The sequence below is a fragment of the Microcaecilia unicolor genome, chromosome 6 (assembly GCF_901765095.1).
Source record: "Microcaecilia unicolor chromosome 6, aMicUni1.1, whole genome shotgun sequence".
Lineage (NCBI taxonomy): Eukaryota > Metazoa > Chordata > Amphibia > Gymnophiona > Siphonopidae > Microcaecilia > Microcaecilia unicolor.
Window position 1 is genome coordinate 252,047,272 of NC_044036.1, and position 15,126 is coordinate 252,062,397.

At 44.2% G+C, this 15,126-nt stretch overlaps 1 protein-coding gene across 1 annotated transcript in view; it reads right to left on the bottom strand.

The window, feature by feature from the left end:
* Positions 1-228: 228 nt before the first annotated feature.
* The window catches only part of LOC115472742 (niban-like protein 1), a 210,298-nt gene continuing 195,400 nt past the window's right edge, over positions 229-15,126 (bottom strand). The window contains exons 12-14 of the mRNA XM_030207126.1: positions 7,493-7,600; positions 6,911-7,022; positions 229-5,710 (exon numbers count right to left, since the gene is read on the bottom strand). Of these exons, the coding sequence (XP_030062986.1) occupies positions 4,341-5,710; positions 6,911-7,022; positions 7,493-7,600 (1,590 nt within the window). The 3' untranslated portion in view covers positions 229-4,340. The remainder of the gene's footprint in view (positions 5,711-6,910; positions 7,023-7,492; positions 7,601-15,126) is intronic.

The following is a 15,126-nucleotide window of genomic DNA, read 5'->3' on the forward strand; positions in this document are numbered from 1 at the left end:
AGCAATATAAAAACGCTTAGGGGGGACAAACAAATATTGGATGGTATGGATGGGCCAACTGGATGGGCCATGTGGTCATTATCTGCTGTCATTTTCTAATGTTTCCATGTATTAGCTGGATGCATACTCCAGGTATCTGCAATCCCAATAGCTTGTACATGACTGGGTTGGCAACACGAACAAGAAGTACAGACAGCACAGCAAAATAAATAAATGACCACCACAGTATGCTATAATAAAGCCTTTTTATTAATAGAAGCATATTTATACATTTGTATCCTTTTCCATAAAATATCTTAACAGAGCATTTTCCCCTCCACATAAGGCACTTCAGGCATCCCATGTGACCGTCTTATAGAATCTCTTCCCTCATGGAATGATTTTCTCTTCAGCATCAGGAACCAGTGTCTGGTCTTACTCCTGCACTCTAGCACCACCTCATCAGACTACACTGAAACAAGCAGCTGAGAACTGACTTCCCCCCTCCCACCCCTTGCTCAAGGCTTCAGCATCACTCCTTTCAAGCATGCAGTGATCACCACAGGAGCTTTGCTCACCAGCACAGTGCAAGAGAAGAAAGATCATCAATTGAAAAAGTTATTCAGTGGAAGCATTAGGCATCGCTAGCATCTATATCTATCTATATATACAGTTCCATGCCAGGGTTTACTTGCAGTCATAATCTGAGAAAAGTGACAACTCGGGGGATGCAACAGTGACTGTGCTAGTGTCAGGCAAGAAGAGTTTGTCTCAGTTGGTGCAAGTGTCATATAGGGACAGATTCCCTTCTCTGAACTAACAGGGTGTGGTGAGACATTAATTAGTGCTGTGCTAGTGTCCCTCCCATTCAGCTGGTGCTAGTGTCATGGGCTTGACTTGGTGCATTATAGTGTCACAAACAGGGAGACTTGCTCAGGCTGCATCACAGACATGTCTCCCTCCTGCTGAAAGATAAACTAAAAATAGAAAGAGAACCCAGATAAAATGTGGATGACCCTCCTTCAAACACAGAAAGGTGCAATGTGAAGATGAAAAATAAAACAAATATTTGTGCATTATAAAGAAAGTAGGTGTTAAAACATTTTTGGAAATTACATTTTATCAGACCCTGAGAGGCAAGGCCCCAACAGAAAGATTCCCCAGTTTATGGAGATATGGGTGGGTCACAGTTTATTCTCATAAAGCTCAAACATCCCCAGCTCCAGCACTGAGCTGCAGCATTTGGTATACCAGACTTGCCATACTAGAGGGGGTTAAATAAATTGTCTTCAGTGCACTTCATCATGACGTCCTAAGCTGCTAACACTATCCCCTTTCTGCAGGTTTGGTTTTTGAATCCAAGCATGGGGCATTTACATCTCCTTCCTCCAAAGTTGCATCATGACCAGCACGTGAGGGATAGTTCTCAGGGCACAAACCTAAGCCCAATGTGAGCATGGAATGACCTTTCCTTCCCATTCTGGATAAAAATCTAATGCCTGGTCTGCACTCCCACCCCATCTTTTACACATTTGTTTTTGAGTTACAGTGATATAGGAACAATTGAACAACCTTTCGTCTTCTCAGTCTGGGATACCAATGACAGTACACAATTATTTCCTTCTATGTCCCAAATCTGAAACTGTCCCCTGTCTCCCCCCCCCCCCCCCCAAAGCATCTCTTACCACCACTCAGTTTATCAGCAAAGCTATCTGGGGTCACAACCACCAGCAAGAGCCCTAAATGATGTGAGCCCAAGCAAGTTGGACATTAATTAAATAGAAAATAAATAACCACCATATCTCAGCAGTACACAAGTCAGCTAGATGCAAGCAGATAATCTTCTCCAAGATGCCAGGGGTGTCAGGGGCATGTATCCAAGCCACTATTTGCATTTTTATGGAGGGGGAAGGGTGTCAACTCAGACTCTTGTCATGGAATTCAGGCTTCATTGAGTCAAAGTACTGACCCAGGGTTAAGGGATATTTAGCAGTTTAATAACTTGTTTGCTCTGTTGGGGAGGGGGGCCCTTCCCTTCTTCACAAAATTTAATGTTGAAATGCCCTGTTGGCACAGAAATGGTATATCTCAATTCCTAGCCCCATTGCAGAGGCCATTAAGCATGGAACAGTTTGCTACTTTCTTAAAAATTTGAGATTCTAGTGACTATTTTTTACCTCTTTTTTCCCTCCCAACAAAAGCTCTCTGTATTTTAATACCAATTTGATTTAATTTCTTATTCAAGCATTTCTTCCATGGGCCACTCTGAGCTTCCATACCAAGTGCTAAAAGACATGCCCTTAATCCAACAAGGATAGGGCAAGAAGTTAGTGTTCACTATTATCCTAAGATTACTGGTAAAGTTCTCCAAAAGCAATCACTAGAATGGAGAAAATTGAACCATGGTGGTAAGAACTCTGGCTCCCAGGGAAACAAATGCCAAAGCCAGTACCAATGTAGTGTAGTGCCGAGCGGTAAGAAAGAACACAAGTGTGTCCTGTGTGTGTAAGTAAGCTTGAGGGGGTGACCAATGCATCCTCTATTACTTGTGTGTTATGGTACACCAACCTTCAAGACAACTGTAAAAAAAAAAAAAAAATTAAAGGAATCATCTTGTTCATTCCATTATCTGCCCCTACTGGCAGAAGCAACACAAAAAAGTACCTTAGCCCTACAAGAAGAGCCAGAATGTGTCTGATAAAAACATAACCTATCTTAGAAAATAAAAACCTATAAACTCATGTAAATTATGATTATAATGTCTTTAGTTCTAATGTCACTGCTCAGGTTCAGGCCCTTTGGATGACAAAATTACTCAATTTAATTAAACTGAAATATTTTCCTTTTTAAATCCCTCCAGTATGAGTGGAAAGTACCCTCTGCTGAAATGCCTGTGACAGTGCCTCCTGACCTCTTATATTCTGAGTCCCTCTTTGCTTTCCAGGGCACTTGGAAAATTCCAAAAAACAACCCACCCCACTAACAATATAAATCTCCTCTTCCTGCCCACCTAGGGCATATCTGTGGACTATGTTCTCAGCAGTTAAGAGAAACAGATGGCATGCACTTCTAAGAAATGTGCATGACTGAAGGTACTTGCCATCAGCTGAGATCCACAATTTCATGGCAGTGTGACAGGAAGGAAGATTTAGCCACTTTCTGGTCAACCCAGCTCTGTCTTCTAATAAGTCTGGGCTGGGAAGAATGAGAGCAAATGGTAAAACTGGTAAACCAGAAACGAATTACTAGACAGTGGGAAAGAAGTGCCCTGCTCCCACTAATCTGATTTTGAACAGAACGTGCAAATGATAAAGGTGCAGATGTGCCAGTGTCTTTGGATCCACTACCTTTCTTCTCCCTTTCCTGAGAAAGATGAGTTGATCAAACCTCAACTCAACTAAGCTTCAATGCAAGTCAACTGAGAAACAAAGCTTAGTTTCAATGAGCAGTTTTGAACCCATGCCACCTGCTGGTCAGCCTCTTTTTACACAGTGCGCTTAGTATTGCTCTCTACAGGTCTTGCAGAATAACGTCTGGACTGGCTGTAGTTAGAAGTTCCCGAGGTAGACCTCGCAGAAAAGATCCCTTCTTTGACACATAGCTACTGTCAAGTCCCCCCTGAGGAGGTGTAAAGGGAACATGTCCAAGCAAAAACAAGAGGCTGGTAGGAAAGCCAACCATGCTACACACTGCAACTTGGAGGCCTAAATATAAACTCAGAGAGGATCCGGAATGGTGATTCTGCGCTAGGCTTTGAGGGGCACAAGGGTGGGGAAGGGGGATGGTAGAGAAGTAACCCATGTAAAATCCTTAACGCACCCAGAAAAATATAGAAGTGTTTCAAATCACACCCTGAAGCTTAAGCAAGTTTGACCACTGCCCTGCTGCCCACAGGTCCCTAAAGCATGTTAGTTAGTGCGGCTATAGCATTAAAGTATCTTTCACTGGCAAATACACAGCAAAATAAAATACTGCACAGGTGGAGTAGAAACATAATTTAGCCTTCCTCTGGGTCCCGCCAAGTTTGGCTCTAAACTAGGCTACCAATCTGCTCCAGTTGTCCAGTATTAACACATGTACTTATTGGCAAAAATGGACCTCTTTATAAAAAGGGATAATTGGTCCTCAATATATTCTCCCCCTCCCCCTCTTTTGTTGCAACTTATCAGGGTTTGTGTTGCTTTCTTTGTTCTCTCAAATCCTTACTCAAAACATGGAGCAGGAGTCCACTGCTGGCTGAAGTTTGGATCCTGGTCATCTGGTTGTCCAGGATCCCTTAAAGTTCTCAGCAAAGCCAGCGGTAGACCATTTAGCCCAGTTCACTTTTGGTAAATGAGGTACAGGAGTCTACATAGTTCACGTTAAACCTGGGGTTGACCTTCAACTTTCTCCCTCAGCTCCATGGGTGATTGCATCTGTTTTGCTTGTTCAGAAGGGACATGGATAGGGGCCTCTTCCTTGATGTTGTGTTTGTGGCTGTCTGCAGAATGAAACCCTCCATCAGAAAACACAACAACATCTCCTACTGGTGACTTGAAAGGTGAAGCTGGTGCTATAGGCTTCTCTGCAAGCTCTTCTCCTTCCTCGCTCATTGGGGACTGGAAGCCACTATCATCCCGGTTCAATTGTTCCAGGTACATTGAGGATGATTCTTTTGAGTAGTGTGTAGGATCATCAGTCTTTGATTCCTTAGATCTCAGGTTCTCCTCAGCTGGTATAAGAACCTTTGATTCTTCACTAGTGAGTTCTGCAACAGGGTATACCTTCACGGCAGGTTCTGGGACCTGATGCAGCTCCACTGCAGGTACCTTCAAGGTAGGTTCTGGGACCTGGTGCACCTCCTCAGAAGATACCTTCATGGCAGGTTCTGGGACCTGGTGCAACTCCTCAGCAGATACCTTCACGGCAGGTTCTGGGACCCGGTGCACCTGCCCAGCAGGTATGTTCACGGCAGGTTCTGGGACCTGGTGCACCTGCTCAGCAGGTTCTTGGATCTGGTGCACCTGCTTGGTAGGTTCTGGGACCTGGTGTACCTGCTCAGCAGGTACCTTCACGGCAGGTTCTGGGACCTGGTGCACCTCCTCAGCAGGTACCTTCACTGCAGGTTCTGGGAAGTGGCCCACCTCCACAGCAGGTTCTGGGACCTGGCACACCTCCATGGAAGGTACCTTCACGGCAGGTTCTGGGACCTGGTGCACTTCCAAGGCAGGTACCTTCACGACAGGTTCTGGGACCTGACACACTTCTACAGCAGGTATCCCATCTTTAGATTTCTCTGAAGCTTTGTTATCTTTGACTGTAGAGCTGTTAGCAGGCAAAGCATCAGTTTGGTCATGGACTGGTACTGGGGTCTCCACCTGGAATTCTTTCACTAGCATTCCACGGATCTGTGTCACGTTATCTGGTGACCGGAGCAATTGTGGTTCAGCCTCAGCAGCACTTGCAGAGATCTGTTCTGCCTCTGGTTCTTCCCTGATATCCTCATGTGCTGGAACTTCCATGCACGACTCGTATGGCAAGGTGCCATCATCATCATGAATTAGTGATACCACCTGCTTGGCTCGACGGTGTTTCTCAGCGGAGGCAGCATCTACGGATTCATCACCGTACTCTCTGCTCCAGTTGATGGGCACATCATCACCCAGCAAATGCAGGTTGGGGTCACTATTGTGTAGAACCACGCTGTCTCGGAAAAGGTTGTGTTTTTTCTGTACTGCGGCTTCTTTCACAGCTGAAAAAAATATACATATATTAATTAGTTAATTATTGGCATATCTATGGACTCTTCAGCTTTGCTCAATAGTGGTTTTTTAAAAGTTACCCCAATTCACTATCCTCCCCCCCCCCCCCAGCTTCCTCCACATCTTAGCCCCCTCCCCAAAGAAACATCTCTTGCTCAACGTAAAATTCCTGAGTTCTTCAGGGCCAAAAAGAGTAAGGGGATTCACCAATGGGTTAATTTTAGAAGAAAAAAAAATAAACACTGATCAACCTATATTGTTTGTTAATGATATCAGTACCTAAGAAGTTTCAGCTTACAACCTTTACAGAAAATCAAAATTTTCATTTGCTGACCAGCAGCATTTAGGGAAGTGCTGCTTGCTTAAAGATAAGCAGTTTTATGGCAGTTTTGGAGGTTGTTCCAACACTCCTGCCCACCCCCACCCCTCCAGTTATTTTGAGTTTCTCCAATAGCTCTCCATGACAAAACACCCTCAAGGCATGCTGGAATGTGCCTGAAAACAGAGTTATTTCTTCCTAAAACCAGCTGACAAAACACCATTAACATTGTACAGAAGCAGATGTGTGAGAAAAGCTTGCATTTTTCTTAGCTTATATGCGAGACACACGATGATAGGTCCTTTTCTTTAAATGTGTTCCTATCCAGTAGATAAACTGGGCCTTTTCTGCTAAGCTAAAAAAGTGTTGCCAATTTAACACCCGTAGAAGGGTCCCATCCATGATTTTCCATGTTGTTACCATCCTGATGGGTTAGGAAGGAGGTAATTGTAGTAGAGTCTTCAATTCAGCCCTTCACTCTATCAACAAGCTAAAATAGGTCTGCAGAATGGCAGAGAGACCACTAGAAGCCATTTCTTAAAGCTATCTCCTTCATCACAGCAGTGGCATAACTCAAACCAGGGGCCTGTTTACTAAGGTGTGCTAGCGTTTTTACCACATGCACAAAATTAGCACGCGCTATGTAGGCCCCCATAGGAATATTGTGGGCGCTTACACAGTTAGCGTGCGCTAAAAGCACTAACGCGTCTCTAGCGCGGTTTAGTAAACGGGGCCCCAGGTCTGCAACATGGTAGAGAGAGGACTACCAACACATCTCTTGCACAACTACTATCCATGCCCATCACTGCGGTTTTCCCAGGTATCTGATTCCAAGGTGATGATGCTGGGGAAGATGCAGGACAGTCATTACCCTGCATGATGTCTTTCATAACAGACTGCAGCACGACCTCCTCATAGGTGTTCTCGACCAAGATAAACTGAGAAAAGTCTTCAAAGATGAGTTCCTGGAACCGTGATAAATCCTGCAACAGGGAAATCAGGCATTGGTTACCATACTACCAAAAGGTTCTTCCCCAGACACCATGGCCAGCTCCAGATAGATGTTCTTTCACACACCCCCTCCCCGCCGTCAACCAATTTTAGCCAATAAATTCAAGAAATATTTCAGAAGTATCCTGTTTCCAGACCATCTTAAAGTACCAGGGGTGCTTTTTATGCTACAAAGAGCAGGCATGATCAGAACAGTTTTCCAAATCACCTCACAGATGCATATATAACACAGCATGCAACCTGGCAACACATTACCATATGCAAGGTGATCAGAAGCTCTGTTCCTAACAAAGTCATCTTCAGGGAATTACTCCAGATTTCAAGTCCAGTAAAAGTAATTTAGTCTCTGTTAAAATGATTGTCCTTGGCCTGGCAAGCACATAGGCTTCTCCCAAGGGAAAGCTCTCTTCCTTTCCTGTGGCTGGCCCTGTCAATTTCTCACCGATTTGCAAGTAGGTGCCAATTTTTTCAGCAGGAAGGGGATGATGATCTGAAGCAAGGCTTCCCGGAAGAACTTCTTGCGAACGGTGCTGCTGTCATAGTCATATTTCTGAAGGACACGTGGGAAGAAGAAAAGTCACAGGTTAGACTACTATCTCCAAATCACATGCTGAAGACAGCACAAACTGAGCTTGCAACTACTGTCTTGAAAAGCAAAGGCATCCATATTCAGGAACAAGCAGCATGTGTCAAGGTACTGCCACTTCTGGAACATCTGAAATAAAACCCATGGGCTGTCTGCTTGGAGGGAATTGTCCTCTGCTGTATAGTTGCTTTTTTTTTTTTGCCCCCTGCCCAACTTTACATGGCAAAAAGGGGGGGAATCCTATGGTGGGGAATAGCTAGCTGCCTCTACTCAGGATTAGGCAAGGACAGTGTGATGAAAAAAAAATGGATTAGGACTGTTTTATATCAATGACCCAATAAAGAGGGGTAACTTTCAAAAAGTAGTCATGGAGGCATATTTTCAAAGCACTTTGGGAGGCTAAGTTCCATAGGTTTCTATGGAACTTTGGGAGGCTAAGTGCTTTGAAAATGAGCTTGATAGTAGTCCAATCAAATAGCCTCACATACAACTTGCTGATCCTATTTCTGCACAGCCCTAACCAGCTAAGCTGTAGCCAACAATCCCAGCTGCAATAAAATCTAGTCAAATTTTACATCAGCTAGAGACAGGTAAATTTTCAGCAACAAACTTAGACAGTGAAAGGAAGCAGAAAGTTCAGCTGGGGCCTATATTTGTCAATATGAGGTTCAGGTCAGAAATTTTGAAGAGGTCCCAAAGCCTGCCAGTAGACTGTACCTTCTTCAACTTTAAGAATGCTTGGGGCCTCCTGTGTCATGGGGGCCCAGGGAAATTGCCCTGCTTGCACCCTCCTAAATAAAGCTGGCCCCAAGTTCAGCTACACAGACCAGCTAAAATCATCCCATTCTGTTGGCTGGGCAGTGGGTTTTCTGAATATTATCTTTTAGGGGTTTCTTTTACAAAGGTGCACTAAATGCCATGTAGCCCACTGTATACCTATGGGCTGCGTGGTACTTAATGCACACTAATTGATTAGCACACCTTAGTAAAAGGATCTATTCATTTTCAAGGCTGTTTTCACACCGCCTGCATGGCTGCAAAGTCCACAGGGACATTTTACCCACAGATTTTGCATCATTGTTGAAAGTGAAGTAAAAAGCAAAACTAGGCACGTGGTTGCAATCCCAGCCCTAATGCTCTGCTCAGTCTGGGTAAATGTACGCACAAAGGTGAGCAATTTTCAAATACTTCATGTCTACAGGGAAACAATTGTTTTTATCCATGGAAATGACTTTGAAAAATCATTTTTTTTTGTACTGGCAAAATTAACATCATAAACCAGCAATTACAACAGACGCTCATTTCATCGATCTCCAAAAGATATAGGGCCTGCTATTCAACGCTATTTAACCGGCCAGGAATGGCTCCTGGACAGTTAAATAGCACTTAGGCCAGCTAAGCGCTAATATTCAACGCAAGATAGCTGGTTATCTCCACTGAATATTAGCACTTAGCCACTAGCCAACTAAGTGCAAATACTCAGCACTAAACTGGCTAAGTTGAGCAGTTAAGATAGGCCACTTAAATAGCAGGCCTACCTTTAACTGCTAATAACTTAACAGGCTAGCTCTGAATATTCAATTATCTGGTTGCCACAGCCTAAATTGAAACTGGATATGGCCCGGAAGTGAATATCTGGAGTCACTGCTGGAAGCGGCATCTATGCACTGCTTGTTGAATATCAGTGGGAGGGGGGGGGGGGGGGGGGGGGGAATACTGCCCGATATTTAGCTGGCAGTGATCAGTGTTTTCCTGATTGCTGCTGGCGGCATTAAACCCAGAAACTCAATGCCAAGCCATGTCCAGTCACCGGCACTACATTTCTGGGTTTCTGGAGCCAGCTAATGCATAGATGATTAAGTGCGATATTCAGCATTTTTTTTTTTTAATATTTATATAGTTTAACATACACTTCAAAGTATATTGCTATAATTTACATATGAACAATCCCATATCCCCTCCCCCCTCCCCCCTCCCTCAACTCCCTACCCGTGTGTCTCCTCTATTTGCATTCTGCAATAGTCCCGATACTGCTGCCCCCGTGGTTAAATTTATGTTGTATTTCGGTCCTTGCATGTTTAATGGCGTTCAGAGCCATGGTGTCATCAGCTGGGGGCGCATCAAGGTCGATCCCGGCCCGATGCCTCCATTCTTTGTAATTATCCCAGATTTTTAAGAACTGGGCTAATTGTCCATTCTTTATCGCCGTCAATTTAGACATTTGGTAGAAGTAGTCCATTTTATATATCACTTTCATTGCTGGGGGAGTCGATTGTTGCCTCCACGCGGATGCCACCGCAATCTTGCTCGCTGCCAAAAACATGGAGGCCAATCGATGTAAAGGTTTCGAAAGTCCTGTGGGTCGAAAGTGTAGTATGCAATGGTCCATTGTCAGTGGATACTCTTTGCCCAGTATTTGTTTAAGCATGTCTAACAGTTCTCTCCAGTATCTTTGTATTTTTGGGCACGTCCACCAGATGTGTAGCATGTCTCCCTTCACTGTACATCCCCTCCAGCATTGATTCGACGCTTCTGGTATCATTTTGGCTAGTCTGTCCGGGGTGTAGTACCAGCGATATAGTATCTTATATCCATTCTCTATGATGGCACTACTCACAGAGCTACTTAACAAGAAGCCCCATGCCTTCTCCCAGCTGTGTATATCATGTCTAGTATCTGTGTCTTGTTCCCATCTCTGTGTGTATTTCAATATGGGGGTTCTATGTGCTAATAATGCGGCATATATTCGTGTTATACATCCCTTGGTGCTACTCCCTCCCATTGCCCGTTCCAACTCTGTTTCCTCACCCTGCAACTCTGCCCTCGCTTTTCGAAGGATGTAGTTTCTAATTCTGGAGTAGTAAATTAAATGCTGTGGTTGAAGGTCATATTCCTCCTGCAGCTCATCATAGGAACGTACTACCCCCTCTTCCCATATTTGTCCTAACTGTTTTAGCCCTCTCTGTTCCCATTGTTTATACACTGTATCTCCCTCTTCCCATGCAAAACCTGGTGCTCCCCTAATGTGCATCTTTCGGAAATATGTTCTATTTGGGCAAAACTGCTGACGTATCGTGTTCCAGGTCAGGAGTGGTAATTGAATTGCTATTGGCAAAAGTGCCGCCATTGCTCTGATTCGCTTTCTAGGTTGCCATAGCAGCATGGCTGGTTGATGCATACCCACCCACTGTTTTTCTATCTGAAGCCATGGTTTTGTTTCAGCGTTAACCCAAGTTACCAGTATCCTCAACTGTGCTGCTTGATAATATCGATAATAATCTGGTACTCCCATACCCCCTTTTCTTCTTGATTGATAGAGCATTTCCGCTCGAACTCGCGGCGGTTTATGTTTCTATATATATATGCAAATGTTTTACGCTTTAGTTGTCGGAAAAATTTATTGGGGATCGGTAGTGGCAGTGCTATGAAGAGATATATCATCTTGGGTAAGATCATCATTTTTATCGCTTGTATTCTGCCTATACATGATAGCTCCAATCCCTCCCATCGATCTAGGTCTTTGAATAGCTCCCGCATTTTGGGGGGAAAGTTTGCTTTATATATATCCGATAAATTGGGTGTAAGATTGACTCCCAGATATCGCAATCAGCGAGTTGCCCATCGCAATGGGTATTGCTGTTTTATGGCCTTGGTGGTTTCTCCGGACAGGTTCAGGCCCATTAGTTCTGATTTAGTCATATTTATTTTAAACCCTGCTATTTTCCCAAATTGCTGCAGAATTTGTGTTATGCCCTCCATGGAGCCCTGGGGATTTGTCACAGTGAGCAAGATATCATCTGCGAATAACATGATTTTATGTGTCTTTTGTCCAATATGGACGCCTTGTATATTGGGGTGTAATCGAATATCCTGGGCTAGGGGTTCTAATGTTAGGGCAAAAAGCAGAGGTGACAGGGAGCATCCCTGTCGTGTCCCTCTCTCCAGTGTAAAGGTTTCAGAGCATTCCCCATTACTAATCAGAGCCGCTAGTGGTTGTTTATATAGTTGTCTTATCCATGCTATAAAGCTGCCTGTTATCCCCATTTTCTTTAGTACTTCAAACATGTAGGGCCAGTGAACTCTATCGAACGCTTTTTCGGCGTCAAGTGACAGAAGTACCGCTGGTTGTTGCGTGCTATTGATCTCCTGTATGAGATGTATAGCTCTTCTTATGTTATCAAAGGTCTGTCTACCCTCTATAAACCCCGTTTGGTCATCTCGTACTAGTTGCGGCATAAACATCTGTAAGCGCTTAGCCAGAATCTTCGTAAAGATTTTGTAGTCTGTGTTTAATAACGATATTGGGCAGTATGAATCGCAGTGTTTCGGGTCTTTCCCCGGCTTTAGCAGTATGATTATATGTGCCAGCCTCCATGAGTAGGGCAGTTCTTTCTGATGCTCAATCCCATTTAAAACTCGCGTCAGTAAGGGGGCTAATAGTTTTCTAAAGCTCTTATAAAATTTATTCGTAAACCCGTCTGGCCCTGGCGCTTTTCCATTTGGTAGGTTACTAATGGCCCACTCTATCTCTTTTAGTTCTATCGGCGCCGAGAGTATGGCGTTTTGGTCTGGGGTGATTTGGGGGAGCTCTACCTTTTCCAGGTAGGTCTGTGTTGTTTGAGGGTCTGTGTGAATCTCGTCTCTATACAAGTGTTTATAGAAATCCATAAAGGCCCGGCTAATTTGCTTAGTTATGGTTGATCTCTACCCTGTGTTTTCTTCTATTGTATGGATATAATTTTTGCTTTTATGCTGCTTCAGTTTATATGCTAATAATCGGGACGCTTTATTACCAAATTCAAAATGGCATTGTTGAGTTTTTTGCAGGGTTTCCGCCACTTCTGCTAACTGGAGTTCCCTAAGTTCCATTTGTACCTGGTGGCATCTCTCCGCTGCGTTAGTTGGCGGATTTCCATTGGCCATTGTTGTTTGCAGTGTTTCTAGCTCTACATGTAATTGTTGTGTTTTGGTTTGCTTCTGTCGGTTCCTATGGGCCTGCAGTGATATAATTTGGCCTCTTAGGACTGCTTTTAGGCCCTCCCATACTACCTCATCTCCTACTTCCCCCGTATCATTTTCGCTAATGTAGTGTTTTATATCTTCTTCTAATTGTTTTATAACATTTTGATCTGCTAACATACTATCATCCATGCGCCATGTCGGGGGGGGCAGTCTATTAGTTGCACATTTTAGTTGTAGGGTGAGCGGGGCGTGATCCGACCACGTTCTATTCTGTATTTGAATTGTTTGCACCTGTTGCAGTACAGCTCGCCCTCCTAGCCATAAATCTATTCTGGAGTATGATGCATGTACTGCTGAGTAATATGTGTAGCTGCAAGATGTGGGGGTTATAATGCCTCCATATATCTATCATCTGCCATTTGGATAAAAACGTATGTAGTTTAGCTCGATCTGTTCGTGCATAGCGTATCCCCTGTGTGGAGTTATCCATTGATGGGTGGGGCGTTAGGTTAAAATCCCCTCCAATCAGTAATTCTCCCTCTATGTGTTTTGCTCTAAGTTCCGATAGTTCCTCATAGAAGGAGCCCTGATGCTCATTTGGGGCATAGATGTTTAACAGGGTAAAGATCTCTGTCCCCAAGCTTATTATCAGTAATATATATCGGCCATCTCTATCTCTCACCACTCTCTGCACCTGCCACATATATCTATGTGTCAGTGCTATCAGTACCCCCTTTTTTTTGTTCTCTATGTGACTAGATGCAAAATATATATCCTTATATCGTCCATGTTTACATAGCTTTTCATGTTTTGGTAGCAAATGCATTTCTTGCTCAAAAATTATATCTGCCCTGAGACGCATTGCCTCCTTAAAAAGGAGTTGGCGTTTTGCCGGGGAGTTTAAGCCCTTCACGTTGATAGTGAGTAAGTCAATCGTGCCCATCATGCCCTTCTTTGTCAGTTTCTGCCCTATCCTCTCCTTCCCTGGTACTCTCGCAACCCCTCTGCCTCAAAAGACCACATCTATCTTGGTGCAGCAGTATCAGTGAATATTTCCCCCCTCTATCCCCATGTATCCCTCTCCCATGACCGTTATCACCTGTCATATTTGGATCAGGTGTGCTGGGGTAAAATGTGACCGTCACGTGTCCCTCTGCTTATCGGTTAGCTATTTCGTGTACTGTTAGCCCAGTATGTGTTTAAACATAGTTGAACATTTTAAACTCTCCTCTGGTGCAACATTAACATATTAACCTTTATATTCCTGCTTTAACTTAACAGTGGCACTTCAGTTCACTTACTACCTCTCAGTCCTTAATAGTAGCTATTCTGTGTGCGCCATCGTGCATCTTCCATTGCAATGCCTCCTGGCCGATTGATTCTGTGTTATCGATTTAAGTTCAAGTAGTCACCCGACCTCCACTTCTCAGTGCAGTATCCGATTGCTGACGCTGTAGCCGTCCTTTTCCTTTTGTCACTCTCTGCCATCTGGGTCTCTCTCTACGCATTGTCCCCGTTTCCCGCCTTGGCGCCATCGTGGAGTGCAGCTCTTTGTCTGGAAATATCAATGCCGCTTCTGCCACCTCTCTGATTTGGTGTAATTTTCCTTCTTTATAGAAGCACAGGGCGAAGGGGTGACTCCATCTATATTGAATGTTCTGCGTGCGTAAGTATTGAGTGATCGGGCGTAATTCTGCCCGTCGTCGCAGCGTAGATGGCGCCAGATCTTGATAAAGTTGAATCTGGTGTGTATCCCATTTGAAATTCGGCTTTTCTCGTGCTGCCTGCATTATTTTCTCTTTCAGTTTATAGTCCACAAAGCAAGCTATCATATCTTTCGGCTGGTTGTTTCTTGGTGCTCCAAGCGCTCAGTGTGCCCTCTCGATTTGTATCTCCAAGGGGTATTTATCTATTTGTATTTCCTTTAGGATGGCGCTTGCTATTTGCTGCACTGTATGTTCACAATCCGCATATAGGGGAGTCTCTGGAATACCTCGGATTCTGATGTTATGACGTCTACTGCGGTTTTCTATATCCTCCATTTTGTCCCATATTTGTTGGATGTTTTTCCTTTCCTCCGCTTGCTGCTCCGTTACAGATTGCAACAGTTCGCTTTGATCATCTAAACGCTCTTCCGTTTCTGCTACTCGAGTTCCTAATGCAGCGATATCACCTCTGAGATCCGCACCTAGAGTGATTAAATCAGAGCGGAGGGCTTTCAGTTCTCCTGTTATTTCTTTTAGCCAGTCTTGAATCTCTAGGATTGGTTCATTTTCGCCCGTTAGCGATTCCTCTTGTGTAAAGAGGATCTGGGATTCCTGCGGTATCTGTTCTTGTTGAACCGGCCGCTCCTCCGCTGGGCCTTCCGCCATGCTGTTTTTCTTTTTTTGTACCGCGGCCTGCTGTGTCGACGCGCTGGATCCCGTATACGCGAAACCCGCCAGCGAGTGCTTTATTGTTCGAGCTGCCATGCGTTTTTCGATCACCTGATGTTCCGCTGTTATCCGCGATCGTTGATTTTATTGTAG